At 41.6% G+C, this 22,681-nt stretch overlaps 1 protein-coding gene across 3 annotated transcripts in view; it reads right to left on the bottom strand.

Annotated features, from left to right (window-relative positions):
* grb10b (growth factor receptor-bound protein 10b) overlaps positions 1-22,681 on the bottom strand; it is a 277,285-nt gene that overhangs the window by 147,003 nt on the left and 107,601 nt on the right. For 2 of the 3 annotated variants that reach the window (XM_078538624.1, XM_078538623.1), the window contains exons 2-3: positions 20,913-21,050; positions 4,464-4,554 (exon numbers count right to left, since the gene is read on the bottom strand). In XM_078538624.1, coding sequence (XP_078394750.1) covers positions 4,464-4,554; positions 20,913-20,963 — 142 coding nt within the window. In that variant the 5' untranslated portion in view covers positions 20,964-21,050. The remainder of the gene's footprint in view (positions 1-4,463; positions 4,555-20,912; positions 21,051-22,681) is intronic. The other variant, XM_078538625.1, reaches the window with a different exon arrangement.

The following is a 22,681-nucleotide window of genomic DNA, read 5'->3' as shown; positions in this document are numbered from 1 at the left end:
TTTGGAAAAAGGTCTCTGCTAACCAGGCCTCCAGTTCATCCCGCTGGGGCACTGGTTCTTTATCATCTGGACTTGCCCGTTTAGCTTGGGACCAGGTCACCACACAATCAGGGAGGATTCCCCTCGTACTTCCTCCTGCAGCTAGTTAGTTTCTCTTTTTTCACTGGTCTGGTCTAGCATTATATGGGATGCTACCACCTTACTGCAAGCCAATCATTCCCAAATAGGAAATCTATTCCTGCCACTTACAGTTCAGAGGCAATTCCTACAGGCACTGAACCCAAGACTAGGTCGCACTGTAGGTGAACCAGATGGAGGGGAACAGATATATATCCTCTTCCCATTCCACTGATCAGTGCCTTGGCTTTCAGGGAGAGAAGAATTGGGTTTTTTGCCAAAATCAAGAATTGAGTGGTCCCTTTGTCCTGGAGCAGTAAAATGGACTTGCTCGTATCCTGGGAAGAGTACAGGGACACTGTTCCTGGAAGGGCAAACCTCGAGTAGCTCTCAGGGATTTTGTCCAGCTCAGCCACGCATCAGGCAATACCCAGGGAGAGGCTAGTTTCTGCAGCGAGGGACCTTGCCTGATCTGCAGCACCACCTATTTTGCTATCCTCCTTGGGACTGCTCTTGTGGAGCCCTACAAAACCCATGGGCTTCCCTTTTAGCTTCCAATATTCAGGTCTGGAGTGTCCTATTTTGTTACAGTGGGAACACACCGGTCTCTGGGAGCTCTCCTTTCAGGCTTGGGGAAGACTTCTCACACCCACATTTGTACCTTCCTTTCTGGGTGTGAGAAGTCTTCCTATCCAGTTCTCCCTTATCTTTCCAAGGGTTTTGGAGGTGATTTGGTAGAGTCTGCCTGAGTTGTCAGACCTATGGTGAGGTCAAAGCTATCCACTGTAACTGCTGCATCCCAGGCTGAGAGGACTTTCTGATCCTCTAAGTGCATTGAGCTTGAAGGGAAGGCAGTTTTTAAATTCCTTTAGCAATATCAGTTCTCGTAACTCATTGTAGGTGCACTGTAATTTTAAAGAGCAGACCCATCAGTCGAACACTTTGTTTTAGCCTTTCAAAATCTAGGTAGGTCTGTGAGAGTTTCTTGTGAGCATTCTGGAATTGCTGGCAATATGCCTCCAGTGCTAATTCATAAACACTAAGGATGGCAGCCTTGGTCTGTTCATAACTAATGGACATTTTAGGAATCAGCACAGAACAGACCGTTTGGGCCTTCCTTGTCAACTGGTCTTGTATCACAAGAGTCCAGGTTTCTGGTACCTATTGTAGCTGTCTGCTACCTTCTCAAAAGTAGTGGAAAATTAATACCCTCTTCAAATCTGGGAAGGAACCAAGTGTATTTGAGAGCTTCAAAGCTTGGTTCTGGGGTTGGGAGGTTTGGACAGTTACCAGGTAGAGAGGAGTTTTCCCTAGCAGTTTTGATCTGTCTGATCTCTCTCTTGAACCTGTAGCTCCATTTCTAATTTGTTGTACAAACATTTGTGCATCAAAATTTGCCCTTTAGTTTTAGTGTTAGGGTAAGGGAATTCCTGCGGCAGTTTAATTGTTTCAAAGATTGTTTCAGCTACAGAACCTTCCCTCGACTTCCAATTTGTTCCTTTTAGTATCAGATTCAGCTCGTTTCTTAAATGTAACCCTTGACCACTGAGCTTGGTTTTGCTAGGGCTCACTGATAACATGGTCAATCAAGTGCTGCCTTGATGCTGAAGCAGTTGTTAGCTTTTTTTTTGGGCATTCATTACGTTCACATCCGGATAGAGGCTATGAGATCGGGACTGAAGTGGTTTAGGTCATACCAAAATTGAGCATCAAGCAGGCTATTTGTGAGCGGGTGCCAGCTGATAGCCCTATTAGTAGCTCAAGTTTAACATTTTATTGCTTGTGGGAGGAGGCTGCTGAAGTTGTAATTAGCAGGGTTAAGTCTAATCTTTTTGTGGTATTTCCTATATTTTTGGGTAGATGCCAGTGCTGTAGCTGCACTGAAGAGCTCAGATAGGGTACATAAGTTGCTCTGATGTGCAGGTCTTACACGACACAGATGACACATTGTCAAGATCTATAGTTTACATACTATCCAGTGTATTCAACCTCTTCCAATTCTCCTTAAAAGATAGGGGCGGTGCTGGAGGATGGGAGAATTCTAAATGTTACATCTTTGCTCAAAAAAGAGCACAAGGATAAGCCCAGCAATTACAGACCTGGCAATTTACAGACCTGTGTAAACTGAACTGGCTAGACAATAGAATTTATGCTGGTGGGAACCTTAGAAAAGGGCAGAGTAGGATCAGCCATTCATCTATTTTGACAGAAGACCCTTCCAGCAATGGGAACAGTTTTTCCTATCTAATTTGTCCAAACCCCTCATGATTTTGAAAACCTCTTATCAACTCTCCTCTTAATCTTCTCTTCTAAAAGGAAAGGAGCCCAGTTTCTCAAATCTATCCACAGAGCTTTAGTTCTTCATTCCCAGAACCATTCTCACGAATCTTTTCTGCTCCTTCTTGAAAGCTTGCACATCCTTCCTAGAGTGTGGTACCCAGAACTGAACATATTCCAGTTGAGGCCAAACCAGGCTTTTACACAGGTTCATCATAACTACATTGCTAATGTGCACTATGCCCCTATTTATAAAGCCCAGGGTTCCCTAGGTGTTATAAACCACTTTCTCAACCCTGCCATCTTCAATGATTTGTACACATATCCCCAGTTCCCTCTGGTCTTGCACCCACTTTAGAATTGTGCCCTTTATTTTATATTATCTCTTCTTGTTCTTCCTACCAAAATGAATCACTTCACACTTCTCGGCATTAAATTTCACTTGTTTGCCCATTCGACCAGCCTCTAGATGTTTATCAATATCTTCTTTACAGTTCACAATACTTCCAAGTTTTGTCATCCACAAATTTTGAAATTGTGCCCTGCACACCCAAGTCTAAGTCATTAACACAGATCAAGAAAAGCAGTGATCCCAACACCAGCTTCTGGGAAGTACCACTATACATCTTCCTCCAGTCTGAAAAACAACTGTTCATCACCACTCTGTTCCCTGTCACACGCCAACTTGGTACTTATGTTGCCATTATCCCTATTCCATGGGCTTCAACTCTGCTGACAAGCCTGTTATGTGACACTTTATCAAATGCTTTTTGGAAGTCCATGTACACATTAAATGCGTTATCCTCATCAACCTCTCTGTTGCCTGATCAAAAACTCAAAATTTAGTTGAACATGATTTACCCTTTAAAACTCCATCCTGGCTTTCTTTAATCAATCCACGTTTGTCAAAGTGACTGTTAATATTGGCCTGAATTATCTTTCTAAAAGTGTTCCCACAACCGAGGTCAAACTGACTGGCCTATAGTTGCTGGGCTTATCCTTACACTTTTGTTAAAAAATGGGTTTAACATCAGCAATTCTCCATTCCTCTGGCACTACCCCAATACTTGAGGAGGGTTGGATGATTATGGCCAGTGTTTCTGCAATTTCCACCCTTACTCTGTATCATTGGGTGCATCGCATCCAGCCCTGGCAACTTGACAATATAGCCAGCCTATTCAATACCATGTTTTCCACTATGACATGGGCAGCATCTTTTTCCTTGGTAAAGACAGGTGCAGAGTATTCATTTTATATCAAAGCCATGCCCCCGAACTCCATGCATAAATCCCCTATTTGATCCCAAACTTGTGCAACTCCTTTCATCACCCCTTTGCTATTTAAACGCAGAAACACCACCTTTGGATTCCCTTCCATGTCAACTGCCAAGCTCTTCTCATACTCTGTTTCTCATTTCTTTTTCACTTCCCCTTTGAACTTTTTATATTCAACCTGGTTCTCAACTATATTATCCATATTGTTTCCTATCCCTTCGTACCCTTACACAACAACAAGAAAAAATCAGAGTTTTAATATTTCAAGTGGCCCAGCATCACAGCCGTTTGGGAAATAGCTCCAGATTTACACTACTCAAGGGGAAAAAAGTGCTTCCCGTTTTCACTCCTAACTGGCTTAGGTCAAATTTTAAAGTTATGTTCCCTTGTTCTGAGGTCTTACCACTGAACCAAAACTAACATCCAGATAATCTATTTTTTCCTCTAATTGCTAGATCTGTTAACCTTTAGGTGGCGTTATCGGTTTGTGCAGAATACTGTTACTCAGGTACAGGTGTACAAATGTACTGAATGCAACTGAAAAATGTTTTCATCCCATCAGATGCATGAGTTTCAATTCTGACCATAAACCAAGGGGACTGTAAACCAACCAACTATTGACCAGTTTCCTCAGCTGCTTATGTTAGAGAACATGATGTAAACATTTTTATTTTAAAACTTGATCGAGGAATGCTCAGCTCCACCACGGTGTCCCAAAAATTTTATTATACAGCACTGATAATCCCTCGTCAGAATGAGGGATTTTAAAGAAATAACTAAACAACAAAGACGAACCTTGATGGTTAGGTGAATTACGACTGCAGGAAGCTTGGAAACTAGGTCCAATTTCTTCTCTAGGCCTATGAGGTGTCCGGTCAACATTGTCCTGAAATGGAAGGCAAAAATCAAATGCATAGCCAAATTTAAAAATGTATTTTATATCTCTGACACATAAACCAGATATCCCAGTGTTGTTTCCAGTGATGGAGTCAACATTTTAGGATGGAATCATATCACAATACATTTGTTATAATTTCAACTAAGTGCATTAACAACATGACTCATTGCACATACAAAACAAAAACATGCTTGCACGAAGTCCCCTGGTTCAGGGGTGAGAAATTGCATATAATGTTGCTCATAAAAAGGGCAACCATTTAAAAACACTGCTTGCGCAATTAGAGATTTTTTCCAACTACAATACCACAGCTTAGGAAAATCGGCTTTCATAAAAATGCTGTTTTTCCCCCCCCCCACAGTAAGTAGAATCATAATTGGATGTAGAACACATGTGCACAAGTCCATGGATAGCTCCTGGATGAGGGGCAAAAAATATATGTCCATAATACTGAACAAACAGCATGGAGCAAATAAAAATGAGGTTAGTGACTTCAACTCAGCCAAACAGCTGAAGCACAAAAATAATTTTAAGACTCCCTAGCACCGTAACCAAGTTATTGAATTCTATGCTTATGCAGCAGGACATCTCGAAAACCCTTTCAGAACACAAGCATTTGGCAAATTTGTGCATTAAGTGATTCAAGTTTGTCCTACATTACATCCTACATCTGATTGACATTTCATAAAGTTATTGACTGCAATTCTTTGAAAATGCAAATTTCTCAGAAAGGCAAGGTGAAAGCAAACCAAATGGCCCAATTAATTTTGCTTATTTTACCTTCATATTGCTCTCAATTCCCAGGGCCATGAGTACTATCATCTAATATCCTACCTGAATGCAATTGAATCCCATAACCTTCCCATTTTATTGAATGCTGAACACCTGGTGCTTTGCCTACCGTACTGTTTTGCATTCTGATCTTTCAAAAGGAGGATGAAATTAAATGGTGTGCTGACATAACCAAAACACACATCAACCACTGATTTGGTGGGGTGGGTGGGGTAGTTGGTGGAGAAAGGCCGGGGGTGGGGGAGAGAGAGAGAAAAAGTGAAATCAAGGAATTTGATGCTAAAAATACAAAATACCAGTGAAGATCCCCAAATACCATGGAAAAACACAACCTGACTTATTCAGTCACATTAAGTCAGTTCCTTCATAATATATTGCCCATGACCTAGCATAAGGCCGATTGCAGTAAAGCACCAAATCACCATTCACAGCATGGAAAATAAGGTCATAATTAATATTTTATTCAAAATCCAACATATGGGTGACTTCCTGTTGGCACATTTTTTATCATGCCTTATGGCAATGTGTGTTATAAATTGTTGTAACCACATTTACAATAGCTTTGTCTATACTGAAGTACTGCACAACCTGGTGTCTGAGTTCCCACAAAAAAACAAAAATGCTTTCATTCAAAAACTTGAATTATAAAACACATGCACCATCACAATTAAATTCATTAGTTAAATTATCTATGGAATCCAATTGCTTCTTAAACCATTAATTTGAAGGTCTCAACCAATCAAAAATCTGGCTTTGGGCTTCATATTTTGCCCATAGCAGCAAAGTTAAATTTTGATTGCACAGTGTCAACATGTACATTGTACGTAATTTTCTAGGATGCATCCATACCTATCAGCCATACTGAAAAGCAGGCAGACATTATCTTATAAAGAAAGATTCAACAGGTTGGACCTATATCCATTGGAGTTTAGGAGAAGTGATCTTATTGAAACACAAGATTCCGAGGGGGCTTGATGGGACAGATACCAGGAGGATGTTTCCTCTTGTCAGAGAGCCTAGAACTAGGCGACAGTTTAAGAGTAAGAGGTCTCTCTTTTAGGACGGAGATGATGAGACATTTTTTTTCCTCATAGGGTCATTAGTGTGTGGAATTCTCTTCCTCAAAGCTGTGGAAGCTGGGTCATTGAATTTATTTGAGGCTGAATTAGATGTTTTGTGGACAGGGGAGTTGAGGGTTATGGGGGGCAGACAGGAAAGTGCAGTTGAGAAAACAACCAGACCAACCATGATCTTGAGTGGCAGATCAGGCTCAAGGGGCCAAGTGGCTACTCCTGCTCCTAAGTTCTGTGTTCCAAAAAGTAGAAATACAGGTCTTCATTCCTCTTTTTCGTGAGAATGAATGGCTGGATAGAGTGCATGGTAGTGAACTATACATGGAAAACTGCAGCCTTTTTTTGACAGAATGTAGAAAAAAATCCATAATTTTCAGTCCAGCAGAGTCAGATGTTACGCACAGACCAATCGACTTAAACGTAATTTACATCTGACCAAAACTGATCAAATAGAAATGTAACCACACTGATTATTATAATCTTGGTGACAGATCAAGAATTACCAGGTTTCAAGACAGAAATCAATGGTTATGCAAGGAACAGAAAAGCTGCTGCAGCTGTATCAACATAAAAAGATGTTAGTACAAACACTTAAGGCAAAACTTCACACACGTCTGCAGAACTTTGGTTTTGCTGTTTTTTTCTCCCAATGGTTCAAAGCAGAGTTGACATATTAAATCTGTGACCCAAAGGTCACAAACCTGAAACATGAATTGTTTTTCTCTCCACAGAAGCCACCCGACTTGAGCATTTCCAGCATTTTCTGTTTTTAAAATTGAAGGTTTGTGACCAACAACAATTCAAGATGTTACCACAGAAATAATGGAAAGCATAGACAAAAAGAGTAAATGGCAAAGAATAAAAATAAAATCCAATCACAAGTGAAAATACTTGCTCAGCTTAATAATTGTTTTGTTGCAGCATAAAGAAGATTGTCACTAACTTTTTGAAATTCATATGTTAAAATGCCCATTAGCAACAGCATAATTCCAGCATAAACAGAATGGCTACTTGATATTTTTATATTTAAAATTAAACACTTTTTGTGGTCACTTCTACAATCCTGGAAGAAAGGATTTATAACTAATGTTTAACCAATTTATTGGAGTTCTTTTAGGAGTCACATGTGCTGTGAATAAAGGGGAACCGGTTGATGTACTGTACTTAGATTTCCAGAAGGCATTTGATAAAGTGCTACAACAAAGGTTATTGCGGAAAATAAAAGTTCATGGTGTAGCGGGTAGCATATTGGCATGGACAGAAGATGGGCTAGCTAAAAGGAAGCAGAGATTTGCCATAAATGGGTCTTTTCTGGTCAACAGGATGTGACGAGTGGTGTGCCACAGAGGCCAGTGCTGGGGTCTCAATTTTTTACAATTTATACCAATGACTTGAATGATGGGATCAAAGGGATAGATGCTAAATTTGCTAATGACACAAAGATAGATAGGAAAGTAAATTGTGAAGAGGACATAAAGGGGCTACAAAGGGATACAGGTAGGTTAAGTGAGTGGACAAATGTCTGGCAAATGGGATACAGTGTGGGCAAATGTGAAATTGCTCATTTTAGCATGAAGAATAAAAAAGAAAATTATCTAAACGGTGAAAGATTGCAGAGCTCGGAGATTCAGAGATCTGGGTGTCCTACTGATGAATCACAAAAGGTTAATATGCAGGTACAGCAAGTAATTAGGAAAGCTAACAGAATGTGATCATTTATTATGAGGGGAATTGATTACAAAACTAGGGAGTTATGCTTCAGTTGTACAGCACACTGGTGAGATCACATCTGGAGTACTGTATACAGTACTGGTCTCCTTGTTTAAGGAAAGATATAAATGCGTCACAAATAGTTCAGAGAAGGTTTACTAGACTAATACGAGGAATGGGCGGGTTGCCTTATGAAGAATGGTTGGACAGGTTAGGCTAGTATCCACTGGAATTTAGAAGAGTAAGCAGCAACTTAATTGAAACTTTTAAGATCCTGAGGGGTCCTGAGAGGATGGATGTGGAGAAGATGTTTCCTCTTATGGGAGAATCCAGAACTACAGGTCACTGTTTAAAAATAACGGGTTGCTCATTTAAGGCTGAGATTACAGAATTACAGAATTGTTACAACACAGGAAGCCATTTGGCCCATCGTGTCTGCACCAGCTCTCTGAATGTGCATTTCACCTAGTGCCACTCTCCTGCCCTCTCCCCATAACCCTGCAGATTGTTTCTTTTCAAATAATCATTCAATTCCCACTTGAAAGCCTTGATTGATTCTGCCTCCACCACACATTCAGGTTGAGGAGAATTTTTTTCTCTAACTGTTGTGAGTCTCGAGAACTCTGCTTCTACTTCTTTTTGAAGAAGAGAGTCTTTGAATATTTTTAAGGCAGAGCTAGATAGATTCTTCATTAACAAGGGGGTGATAGGTTATCAGGGGTAGGCAGCAATGTGGGGTTGAGGTTACAATTCAGATCAGCCATGATCTTATTGAATGGAACAGCAGGCTCGAGGGGCTGAGTAGTTTACTCCTGCTCCGAGTTCATATCTAAATTATCTCCCATACAGTGCACTGAACCAATGAAAGCTGCGGCTGGCAGGAAAAAGTCAACATAAAAATAATAATTTTTGATTGTGAAGTTTATATAATCATGGTATGCTTACAGCAAAAGTGGCAGCTATTCAGCCCCTCTTGTCCATGTGGGTCCTTGGAAAGAGCAGCTTAGTTACTACCACTTCCCCAGCCTTTTCCCCAAAGCTCTGCAATTTCTTCTTCAGCAACTTAACCAATTCCCTTTTGAAAGCCACAATTAATCTGTCTCCACCACACTATCAGGCAGTGCATTCCAGGTCTAACCACTTGCTGCAAAAAACATTCTTCAGGCCAAATAGCCTACTCCTATTTCTTCTGATCTTACACCTTTTTTGAACAAGGGTGTAACATTTGCAATTCTCCAATCTTCTGGCATCATCCCACTATTTGAGAAGCACTGGAAGATTATAGCCTCTGCAATTGCCTCCCCTATTTTCCTCCGTACCCTCGGATATATCCCATTTGATCCTGGTGTCTTAGCAGCTCTTCTTTCCAATAGTTCCTCTATCAGTTTTTAGCCAATACAGTATCTCAACTACCTCCGCTTTCACCATGCCTGGGCAGCATCTTCAGTCTTGGTAAAAGTAGATATGAATTTACATATTTAGCACCTCAGCTATGCCCTCTGCCTCAGCGGCACAAGCCAATTTCTGCCGTCCTCTTACTGGTTGTTAAGAGCAGCAAATTTATCAGCCAACTGAATTTACAGTGGCAAAACCTGTTTAAAAAAACGTGTTGCAGAACAGTTGAACAAATCCAACTTACACACCAACAGTACCCCCTGGCTTGTGACAACTCCACTTAGCCAGTTTTTTCTTCTGCGCCCTCATGTAAGACTATCTGCACTTTTAAAACAGACGACCTATCGACGTGTTGCCATTACTCCACACCATCTTTCCATTTTGCTGCATTTATTGCAGAGATCAGCTGAATGATTAACAAGAAGAGTTAATGCCACGGCAGAGAAAGTTTTGGTTCATTCATTTATGGGCCCAGCATGCTTTTGCTGCACCACTCTGCTTTCTTCAGAATTCCACATGGTCTGCCTTGCAATTCATCCTCTGTGGCTGCCTTTCCCCTTCACTTAAGGTCATCTTTCCTTCCAAATTGATTGTGGACTCCCATACAACTAGATGCCAGCATGTCATCTGACCAAGTCACTCTCAGCTTTCCTCCATTGCCTGTGACAGTTCACATACTCAACTACAAATAGATTTCTAATGTTGCCTTACAAAGCACTCACCAAATTTTCTGACAGTCACATCCATAGCAAACCACACAATGCTCTGTAAAGTAAACACAAACTTTCTTCTCTTGGCAATCAGAACATTTCCTTGGCTTTAGATACCACTTTTCAGAATTACACTTGACTTATAACAGACAATACTTTCAATCCATTCACTGCTGTGCTATGGGTGATTACTTATGCACCACTCCGGCTGTCAGCATTTTCTTGTTTAAGGCCTCTAACTGCTTCATGCAGTATTCACTGAGCCATCTCTTACCTCAAAGTCGTCCAATCAAGTAACTTTTCTGTTGAAAATTGATACGCCCATTCCATACAGAATGAATCTCAGAATGGTTACAGCCTTGTGTCTGTAGCAGCTCTCTGCATGAGTAACTCAGCTCGCCCCACTCTGCCACAATTTCCCGTAGCCTTCCAAATTTTCTCTCTTCAGGTTTGTATCCAATTCCCTTTTGAAAGCTCCAATTGTTTCTGTCTGCAGTACACTAAGGGTACAAGAGGAGCAGCGGGGCCATGAACAGTGAGAGAGTACAAAAGGAACATCAGGGCCACGAACAGCGAGAGAGCGCAAGAGGAGCAGCGGGGCCACGAACAGCGAGAGAGTGCAAGAGGAGCAGCGGGGCCACGAACAGCGAGAGAGTGCAAGAGGAGCAGCGGGGCCATGAACAGCGAGAGAGTACAAAAGGAACATCAGGGCCACGAACAACGAGAGAGCGCAAGAGGAGCAGCGGGGCCACGAACAGCGAGAGAATGCAAGAGGTGCAGCGGGGCCACGAACAGCGAGAGAGTGCAAGAGGAGCAGCGGGGCCACGAACAGCGAGAGTGTGCAAGAGGAGCAGCGGGGCCACGAACAGCGAGAGTGTGCAAGAGGTGCAGCGGGGCCACGAACAACGAGAGAGTGCAAGAGGTGCAGTGGGGCCACGAATAACGAGAGAGTGCAAGAGGAGCAGCGGGGCCACGAACAGCGAGAGAGTGCAAGAGGAGCAGCGGGGCCACGAACAGCGAGAGTGTGCAAGAGGAGCAGCGGGGCCATGAACAGCGAGAGTGTGTAAGAGGAGCAGCGGGGCCACGAACAGCGAGAGTGTGCAAGAGGAGCAGCGGGGCCATGAACAGCAGGGCCATTGAGAGATAGAGAGAAGTCTAAAAACAGCACAAGAGGAGAGAGTAATAATCAAAGTGTGAGGTCACAAGGAAACAGCTAAGTGATTAGTTGGCAAGTGTTTTGCTCCTTTATCTTTCAAAAGTGTATAATTTACTAATAATTTGAAGATTTCACTGGTTGTATTCAAGTCTATGAGCAGTTTTCTGGATTGATACCTGAGCCATGTGCCAATTGGCATAGGGTTAAACAGATCACAAAATTAAACGCATGGCTCAAAGGAGTGGTATGGGAAGAAGGGGGTTTAGATTCATGAGGCACTGGCATCTGTACTCAGGGAAAAGAGAGCTATTCTGCTGGGATGGGATAGTTCTGCTCGAAATGGGTTGGGACTAGCATCCTGGCGAATCGTATAACTAGGTTTGCAGACAGGACTTTAAACTAACGGGAGGATGGGAAGGATTCAGGTGAAGGAGACTTAGAAACCAACAGAGAAAGGTCGAGGTATTGGAGCAGTATAGTGATGTGGATAAAGACAAGCAGAGTGGGACAGGAAGGGACAGAGAATTTAACAAAAAATGGACATCAGCGAATATCATTGCAGGGAAGTAAAAAATGAAATTCAAGGTTTTTTTTAATCTCAGTGCATGAAGCATCTGCAATAAGATAGATGAGTTAGTGGCACAAATAGAGGTAAATGATTTAAATTTAATTGTCGTTACAGGAACATGGCTACAAGGAGGGGTGGCCCTTATGGTAACAGATGGCAATGACTCTAGTGAGAAAGGATCTGGTCACTGAAGATCACGTGGTATAATTAGTATGGGTGGAAATTAGGATTAGCAAGAATCAGAAAACACTGCTGGGAGAAATTACATATTCCAATTGCAAACAAAAATCTTAAATTTAAACAAAGCCAATTACATAGGTATGGAGGGAGAACTAGCTAAGGTTACTTGGGTAAAGAGGTGAATGAACAATTCAAAATGTTCAACAAAAATACATTACACTGAAGAACAAAAACTCAGCAATGGCTCACTCAGCAAGTGAAGGATAGTATTAAAAGACAAGGCTTATAATGTTGCAAAGAACAGTATGAAGTCTGAGAATTGGAAGCATTTCAGAAACCAGCAAAGGGCCACGAAAAAGTTGATTTAAATGGAAAAATTAGAATCAGTGTAAACTAGCCAGAAATATAAAAACAGACCCAAGAGGTTTTTTTTAAGTATATAAAAAGGAACAGAGTAGCTAAAGTAAATGTTGGTCCTTTAGAAGCAGAGACAGGAGGAATCATCATGGGGAATGAGGAAATGGCAGTTTAAACAAACATTTTGTGTCTGTCTTCACAGTATAAGACACAAGTTCCATTCCAGAAATAGATGATAACCTAGGTGCCAAAAAGAGTGAGGAAATTAGAGAAATTAATATCAGAGATGAAGCACTGGAAAAACTTAAGGGACCAAAATTTGACAAATCTCCAGGACCTGATGGCCTATACCCTAGGGTTCTGAGAGTAGTTGCAGAGATAGCGGATAAGCGAACTATGATTTTCCCAAATTCCTTAGATTCAGGAACAGCCCCACTAGATTGGAAGTTGGCAAATGTTACACCACTTGTCAAGAAAGGAAGAGAGTGAACTACAGGCCAGCTGGCCTAACATCAGTTGTTGAGTAAAAGCTGGAATCTATTATTAAAGTCTTAACCATGCACTTAAAGCATCATATGATGAGAACAAGTCAACATGGTTTTACTAAAAGGAAATCCTGTTTGACAAATTTAGAGTTTTTTGAGGATGTAACTAGTAAGGTAGATAAAGAGGAACCAGCAGACACAGTATCCCTGGATTTCCAAAAGGCATTCAATAAGTTGCTGCACAAAAGGTTAACAGGGAAAAGAAGGGCTCATGGAGTTGAGGGTAATATATTAGCATGGATAGAAGATTGGTTAACAGATAGAAAACAGAAAGTGGGCATAAGCAGAACTTTTTCCAAATTGGCAGGCTGTGAATAGTGGAGTGCCGCAACGATCAGTGCTGGGGACTTGGATGAAGAGACAGGGAGTAATATATCTAAATTAGCTGAGGATACCAAACAAGGTGAAAAGATAAGCTGTGAGGAGTACAGAGGCTGCAAAGAGATAAAGGCAGGTTAGGTGAGTGGGCAACAAGATGGCAGATGGAGTATAATATAGCGAAAAATGAAGTTGCTCACTTTGGTCATAAGAATTTTAAAAATTAGTATTTTTTTTTTAAAGAGGTGACAAACTTGCAAATGTTGATATTCAGAAGACTTGGGCGTGTTGATACAAGGAATGCAGAAAGTTGACCTGCAGCTATAGCAATTCTGAAGGCAAATGGCATGTTGGCCTTTATTGTAAGGGGATTTGAGCACAAGAATAAAAAAGTCTTGCTCAAGTTGTACAGGGTTTTGGTGAGACTGCATCTGAAGTACTGTGCAGTTTTGGACTCCACATTTACAAAAGGATATACTTGCATTGGAGACGGTACAGTGAAGATTCACTAAATTGGTCCCTGGGATACAGGGTTGTCCTATGATGAGAGGCTGAGTAAATTGGGTCTATTTTCTCTGAATTTTGGAAGAATGAGAAGTGATCTCATTGAAACCTGCAAAATGTTGAAGGGGCTTGATAGGATGAACACAGGGAGATTGTTTCCATTAGTTGGGGAATCTAAAACACAGGGGCACAGTCTTAAGGGGCCAATCATTTAGGACTGAGATGAGAAGAAATTCCTTCACACAAAATGGTTGTGAATCTTTGGAATTCTCTACCCCAGAGGGTTGTGAGTGCTCCATCATTTAGTACATTTAGGGCTGGGATTGACGGATTTTTGGCGTCTCGGAGTTAAGGGCGATAGGGGAGCAGGTAAGAAAATGGAACTAAAGCCCAAGAACAGCCATGGTCACACTGAATGGCAAACAGGCTCGATCGGCCAAGTGGTCTCCTACTACTCCCTATTTATGATCTTGTTCCAGCTTCTAACCACTCACTGTGCAAAAAAGTTTCTCTTCTTGTCATCATTGATTTAAGGCGATTAGCAAAAAAAAAGTGTTTTCTAGTTCTCGTCTGAAGTCCTTCACCATAGAACCACACAAATCTTTTCTGCATCCTCTCAAAAACTTTCACATTATTCTGCAAGTTTTGAGTCCAGACTTGGGCACAATATGTCAGTCAAGCCTGAGCCAATAATATATAAAAGGGTCATCATCATAAGATCACCTCTCGAAGAAAAAAGATTACAATTGACATTCAGTGGCATCACCTTCACTGAATCCCTCACCATCAACATCCTGGGGTTGTCATTGACCAGAAACTGAACTTGACCAGCCATGTAAATACTGTGACTACAAGAGCAGATCAAAGGCTGGGAATTCTGTGGCAAGTAACTCACCCCGACTCCCCAAATCTTGTCCACAATCTACAAGGCATAAGTCAAGAGTGTGATGGAATACTCTCCACTTGCATGAGTGCAGCTCCGACAAACCTCAAGAAGTTCAAAACCATCCAAGCAGTCCGCTTGATTGGTACCCCATCCACAAACATTCACTCCCACCACCACTGACGCATAGTGGCAGCAGTGTGCACCATGTGCCAGATGCACTGCCACAACTCACCTAGGATCCTTAGACATCACCTTCCAAACCCACAACCTCTGCCACCTAGAAGGACAAGGGTAGCAGATGCATGGAAATAGCACCACCTGCAAGTTCACTCCAAGCCACACACCATCCTGACATAGAACTATACCACCATTCCTTCACTGTTGCTGGTTCAAAATCCTGGAATTCCCTTTCTAAAAGTGCTGTGGGTGTTCCTACACCACATGGACTGCAGCAGTGTAAGCAGATGGCTCACCAACATCATCTTGAAGGCAATTAGGGATGGGCGATAAATGCTGGCCTAGCCAGCAATGCCCACATCCCATGAAAGAGTACAAAAAAAATTGAAGCAGGATTGACCATTTGGCCCATCAAGCCTGCTCTGCCATTCAATAAGGCCATGGATGATAGGTTTGTGACCTTAACTACACTTCCCTGCCTGCCCCCATAACCCTCGATTCCCTTGTTGATCAAAAATTCGTCTAAGTTAGCTTTGAATATATGCAATGACCCAGTCTCCACGGGTCTCCAGGGGAGTGTATTTCAAAGACCAACAACCCTAAAAAAAGACCGCTTATTCTGAAGCTGTGCCCGAGTTCCAGATTTCCCCATGAGGGGGAACATCCTTGTCATCTATCCTGTCAAGCCCCCTCAGAATCTTGTGTTTCAATAAGATCACACCTCTCATTCTTTTAAACTCCAATGAGTTTCAGCCCAACCTGCTCAACCTTTCCTCATAAGACAATCCCTTCATCCCAGAAATCAGACGTGGGAACCTTCTCTGCGCTGCTTCCAATGCAAGTACATCCCTCCTAAAGTAATGAGGCTAAAACTGTACACGGTACTCTAGGGAAAGGCTCCTGGATTTCATACCCTATGCCTCTATTCATAAAGCTCAGGATGCCGTTTGTCTTTTAAACCACTTTCTCAAACTGCTCGGCCACTTTGAATGATGTATACACATTTGCCCACAGATCTGTTTCTGAACCCCCTTCAGAATTGTGCCCTTGGTGTAATATTGCCTCTTCTGATTTATTCTATCAAAACTTACTGCTTCATATTTCTCTGTATTCAATTTTCTCTGTCATATGTCTGTGCATCCCACCAGCCTGTCCATGTCCTCTTGAATACTATCAGTATCTTCCTCACAGCACACAATACATCCAAGTTTTGCATCATCTGAAAATTTTGTAGTAGTGTCCTGTTCACTCAAGTCAAGGTGATTAATATCCATCAAGAAAAGCAATAATAGTACCACCAACTCCGAGAGCCTCACTATATATCTTCCTTCAGTGCAATAAACAATCATCCACCAATAATGTTTCCCGTCACCCAGCCAAATTCATAACTATGCTGCCACTGTGCCTTGTACTTCATTGGCTTCAACTCTGTTGGCAATCCTTTTATTTACATGTCAACCATATTACCCTCAGTTACCAAATAAAAAACTCAAATCATGTTAAAAATGATTTGCCTTTTAAAAAATTTGTGCCAGCTTTCCTCAACTCCCCCGCACTTGCCCAAGTTACTGTTACTTGTGGCTCATATTTGTTTGGTGTTAATTTGGTGTTACCCACCAATTATTGTGTCCCGAAGGTTAAACTTGACCGTTGCTTGGCTTATCCTTGCACACTTTTTTTGAATAAGCGTGCAACATTTGCAGTTCTCCAGTCTTCTGGTGCCACTCCTGCCTCTAAGGACGATTGGAAGATTATGGCCACTGCCTCTGCAATTGCTACCCTTATTCCTCCATCATCCTATTCAGTCCTGGTGACTTAACAACCTTAAATGCAGCCAGACTTTCCAATACCTCCCATCAATTTTTAGCCCATCCAGTGTCTCAACTACTTCCTCTTTCACTATGACATTGGCAGTGTCTTCTTCCTTGGTAAGGACAGATACAAAGTACTCATTTCGTACCTCAGCAATGCCCTATATGCCTCCAGGTGAAGATCCTCTTAGTTTCTGATCAGCCCAACTCCTTTTCTTACCATCATTTTACTATTTATATGCCTGTAGGAGACTTTCGGATTAGCAGCCAGTCAGTTCCCATATTCGCCCTTTGGTACTCTTATTTCCGTTATCACTCACCCTCCAAACTTTCTACAATCAGCCTGGTTCTTACCTGCATCACCATGACATCATGACATCCATCATACGCACCCTTTTTCTGTTTCATCTTACTCCCACTTTTGTAATCTAGGGTACTCTGGCTTTGCATGCCCTACCTTTCTCCCTTGTGGGAATGGACCTCACTTGTGCCAGAATCTCGACTATTTTGTAAGTAGCAAAGGCTCAGAAAAGTTCAGTGTGAGCAAACATGTTGTCGGTCTTTTTGCAGCTTTGTTGAAGATAATCCCAGTAATTGCACTACCTTTCTTTAAGTGGAGCAAAGATTGCATAATCCAATCTTCCGTTCTTTCACGCAAATACACGTTCGACAACCACTAATATTGTTTGAACAGAAGATCTGATTTGGTGAATACATCCTCTAGAAAAGGTGAATATGTTTTAATGCAGTCCAGGGTGATTAGGAATTTGACAAAGTTGAATTTCAACATAACATACAGCAAGCAAAATGTTACACTGATTTAAAATTTACAATGACAATGTTGATCAGTACACCAGAGGGCACTCTTGTTTCAAAGATTTCCCTCAAAATTCTAAAATTGAAATACTAGAATGCATTGTAGTGATAGCAATTTGTATACTTTTTCTGATATTTTGCCACAGTAAAAGGGTATTAACTGTCATTTATTTTGTTTCTTCAGTTTTAATTTTAGTACAAAATACAAATTAAATATTGCAATGTATAAAAATCACCGATTAGAGTTTCTGAATACCATAACTGAATTAACAAACAGCAGTGTTTCCTGGAAACTCCATCACTCAGGTCTGATGACTACTCAAGTAATATGAAAAAACAGGTTTTGGGAACATTCCTACTGTACATTCAATATGTATTCAACATTTTAAAATTGAAATGTGTACCTCCAGAGAACAGTTTATAGGTATATCGGAATATGAGTAGGCCATGCAGCATTAAATGAAGTAATTGTTGGTCAGTATCTTAACTCCATTTACCTACCTTGGCTCCACATTCCTTAAAAACCTTTGGCTAGACAAATCTAGTGATATCAGATCTCAAATTAATTGAGCCAGCGCTTTCTGCTTGTGAAATTGCTTCATACTTCTATCACCGTGTAAAGTAGCGTTTCCTAACTTCTCTCCTGAATAGCCTGGTGATTTTAAGATTGTGTCCACTTGTCCACACTCCCCCTTCCCTTTTAGAACCCATGTCCATTATTAATTACAGTTTTTAGATGTTATGATACATCTTTGAGGAATTTTATTATCTTTCCTACCACCAACATTAAGCTAATTGATCTATAGTTCCCTGGACTTATTACATCTCCCTTTTATATATAGGGATCACATTCATTGTCCAAAACAAAAATAAAAATACCTGGAAAAACTCAGCAGCTCTGGCAGCATCTGCGGAGAGGAACACAGTCAACATTTCGAGTCCATATGACTCTTCAACAGAACCAAGTAAAAATAGAAAAGAGGTGAAATATAAGCTGCTTTAAGGGGGGGGGGGGGGGGGGGGGGGGGGTGTAGAGCTGGATAGAGGGCCAGTGATAGGTGGAGATAACCAAAAGATGTCATAGACAAAAGGACAAAGAGGTGTTGAAGGTGATGATATTATCTAAGGAATGTGCTAATTAAGGGTAGAAAACAGGACAAGCGAGGTAGCCCTAGTGGGGGTGGGGTGGGGTGGGGTGAAGGAATCGAAATAGGTTAAAAGGTAGATATAAAACAATGGATGGAAATACATTTAACAATAATGGAAATAGATGGGAAAAGAAAAATTTATATAAATTATTGGGAAAAAAAGGGGGGGAATCGGAAAGGGGGGTGGGGATGGAGGAGAGAGTTCATGATCTAAAATTGTTGAACTCAATATTCAGTCCGGAAGGTTGAAAAGTGCCTAGTCGGAGGTGCTGTTCCTCCAGTTTGCGTTGAGCTTCACTGGAACAATGCAGCAGGCCAAGGGCAGACATGTGGGCATGACAGCAGGGCAGTGTGTTGAAATGGCAAGCGACAGGGAGGTCTGGGTCATGCTTGCGGACAGACCGAAGGTGTTCTGCAAAGCAGTCACCCAGTCTGCGTTTGGTCTCTCCAATGTAGAGGAAACCACATTGGGAGCAACGAATGCAGTAGACTAAATTGAGGGAAGTGCAAGTGCTGCTTCACTTGAAAGGAGTGTTTGGGCCCTTGGACGGTGAGGAGAGGGGAAGTAAAGGGGCAGGTGTTGCACCTTCTGCGGTTGCATGGGAAGGTGCTGTGGGAGGGGGTTGAGGTGTAAGGGGTGATGGAGGAGTGGACCAGGGTGTCCCGGAGGGAACGATCCATGCCGAATGCCACCCGGGGCAGGGGGGGGGGGGGGGGGGGAGGAGAGAAGATGTGTTTGGTGGTGGCATCATCCTAGGCACATGTATAACTGTATAACGAAACAAACAAAGCCTTCCAAAATGTACTATAGCAGCTGCAAGTTGAGAGCTATCTAAACCATTTTTGTCCATTTGTGAGGGATTGTATTGCATAGTTTCATGGTTAAAGACAACAAGACATTTTCTCCCATGGTTCTTAGGGAATTACTGAAATACAATTACAAGCAACATTTTCATTCCTACAATGCCATTTGAAAGTGTCAGGGTGGTTGCATCATGCTGGAGTTGGCGGAAATGGTGGAGAATGCTCCTTTGAATGCGGAGGCTGGTGGGGTGATAAGTGAGGACAAGGGGGACATTCAATGTCCACCCAGGCTACTTATCTGGATCAGGGCTATTATTCTCTTCAGATACAATTCGTTAATCAATTATCGTCCTACTTTCTATCTCAAATCTCTTTATATCTTCTTTGGTCTCCTCTAACATCGTGTCTCCCTATTAAATCGTTACTTCGCCTCAGTAATTAATAATTCTGCCATTACTCCATTACCTTCAAGGTAAGCAATCATGTGTCTGTATCTTAACTCCATTTACCTGCCTGGGCTGCACATCCCTTAAAAACCTTTGGCTAGAAAAATCTATGATATCAGGTCTCAAATTAACTGAGCTAGTATTTTAGTGGTCCCAACCGCTCTCTTGATTTTCATTGTGTCCGTATAATACATTATAATTCCTTGATCATTTAATTGTTTCTCTTTGCTTTCCTAATTGTTTATTTGTTTTCTTTGACTATTTTTACATTCATATTCTAATTCTTGCCTTTATTGTTTATGCATTTAGCGTATGTATTTTCCTTTGGTTCCAGTTTTACCTGTATTTCTTTATTCATCCGTGGTGTGCCATAACTGGCTAGTTTGCTCTTGCTTTTTCATGGGATCCCTCCCTCCAAACTCTACCATTGTTTTAAGTGCTTCCCGTTGTTGTTCTGTGTCCATTAGTCCCTACATTTTTCAGTTTATTTTTCCTTTGAAATAAACTTTAACCAATTTATTACTGTGGGCTATGCCTTATTTGTCCTTCCCAATTATGATGTGACCATTATTGTCTACATGTTTCCCAAACTTCCATTATCTAGTTAGAGTCCGAGAGCCACACAGGAATACTGTATGGAAGGTTAGGCAGTATACCTTCAAACAAAGTTTTATTGAAGAGGGCTCAACTAAGAATGATCAGGGTAGATTTTGAATTCAAGTGCTTTAAGTTATGGAGAAATTTGCAGAGTTTCTCTTGAAATCACAGCTTCAGTGATATTTCAATCACAGGGGCTCTGTTTTCTTCCAAACTTGCTATGGTGATGACTAGGAATTAACAGAACTAAGATTAGATAATCACTATCCACAATTATTAACTAATGCATATGTAAATAAAAGGGTATAGAATAAAATATTTCACCAATAAATATAAATAAGTAATTGCCCAACCTGATAGTAGGGATGGTGTAGGAAAGAGTCTGGACAGCCGGCCAAAGCCATGTTGACTTTTCTCTTCAACTAAGAATTGTCCACATAAATGGCATCCACGTCTTACAGCAATATTGAGAATAATCTTGGCAAGTTCAGCTGCAGAAACAGACAACATTCAGTGAATTCCAAGTTCTTTACTGTAATGATTGACTACAAGGATAGCTAACTTTTGACCATGCAGCTGGTTCAGAGAACACCATCGCCGTATCTGTGATAAGCACAATATGGTCAGGATCAATGAGTTGAAATTTTTGCTTGAGGAACAGCTACTCTTAGGAATCAGGGAAAATGGTTTCATGCTGACACTCAGCAGGCGTGCTAATTAAGTCACATTTGAATGCCTAACTTTCGATGCAACTCTTGAATTCAATGTGAAGTACATCATTCACCAGGACCTTAGCAAATGTATCAATATAATGGCTCCAAAAGCAGGTCAGGAACCTTGTTCTCAAAAATTAGTGACTCCCTCAGAACCTATAAATCTGCAAGGCCGAAAAAAGGAATGTAGTGGAATACTCACCTGGATGACTGTAGCTGCAACAATCCAAGAAACGAGACACCATCCAGGACTCTAACTAGTACCCTTGCCTCTGGTCTTAGAGCCCAAATCTTCCTTTCTCTGGATGGTCGTACCCCAGAGGTACCCTGGAAGATGCACTGGGGAATCACTCAGAAGTCCCCATGCACTGACTACATGGGAATTGCCCAGGAAGTTTCAACTTCCGTTTGGGCAATTACCCTATGCCTGGAACCCTCCGAAACTGCAATTTAAAGTCGGAGACTTCAGATGGCTTAGGCTAAGGTAGCAGAAGAGTTACCCAGGAAAAGTTAAAGGATTAAAACCAGTTCTATCTCCTGAGTAACTAAACTACTGAGCCACAACCCCCCCCGAAAACCTACTGGACACCACTCTGCCCCGAATATGTCGGGCCACAACTAGCCCCCATCCTCCCCAACCACACCCCACCCCACCAACTGACCATGCCCCGACACCCCTCTACCCCCACCGACTACACTCCCAACCGGGGTTCTACACAACTTCTAAAAATGTCATCACTGTAATCTTTTCCTGGCCTAAGAACATACAAATTAAGAGCATGAGCCGACAATTTGGCCCCACAAGCCTGCTCCACCATTGAATAAGATCGTGGCTGATCTGACTGCGACCTCAATTCCACTTTCCTTCCTGCCTCCTATGCCCTTGGAGTCTCTTGTCTATCAAGAAGCCACCTTATTCAGCTTTAAAAATATTCATTGACCCTGCCTCCACCACTCTCTGGGGAAGAGAGTTCCAAAAGACTCATGACCCCCAGAGAAAATTTTTTCCTCAAATCCATTTTAAATGGAAGACTCCTTTTTAAACGGTGACCCACAAAGGGAAACATCCTTTCAGCATTCGCCCTGCCAAGCCATGAGATTAACCGATCAGGTTGAGTACAGAAACTTATTTGGATTTTGAAGACATTTAAAAACGTTGCACATGAGAATCTCAATTTGAATCAACACCCAAATTATGATTCATGATTGAACGGCTTGGCTTTGACTGGAGTCCTATAGGGTTCACAAAAAGCATGAAATTTAACACATTTTCCTATCGCCAAGCTCGACGGTAAGGTGAAAAACAAGAAAATCGAATATCTGTTCAAAAAAAGATTAAGGATAACAAAGATGGGCAAAATTGAGATTCCATACCCACCAACTTTGGTACCAAAACTGCAGTGGTTTAA

The sequence above is a fragment of the Cetorhinus maximus genome, chromosome 3 (genome assembly GCF_964194155.1).
Source record: "Cetorhinus maximus chromosome 3, sCetMax3.hap1.1, whole genome shotgun sequence".
Classification (NCBI taxonomy): Eukaryota; Metazoa; Chordata; class Chondrichthyes; order Lamniformes; family Cetorhinidae; genus Cetorhinus; species Cetorhinus maximus.
The sequence above is the reverse complement of the archived record's forward strand: the minus strand, read 5'-3'. Positions and strand labels throughout refer to the sequence as shown.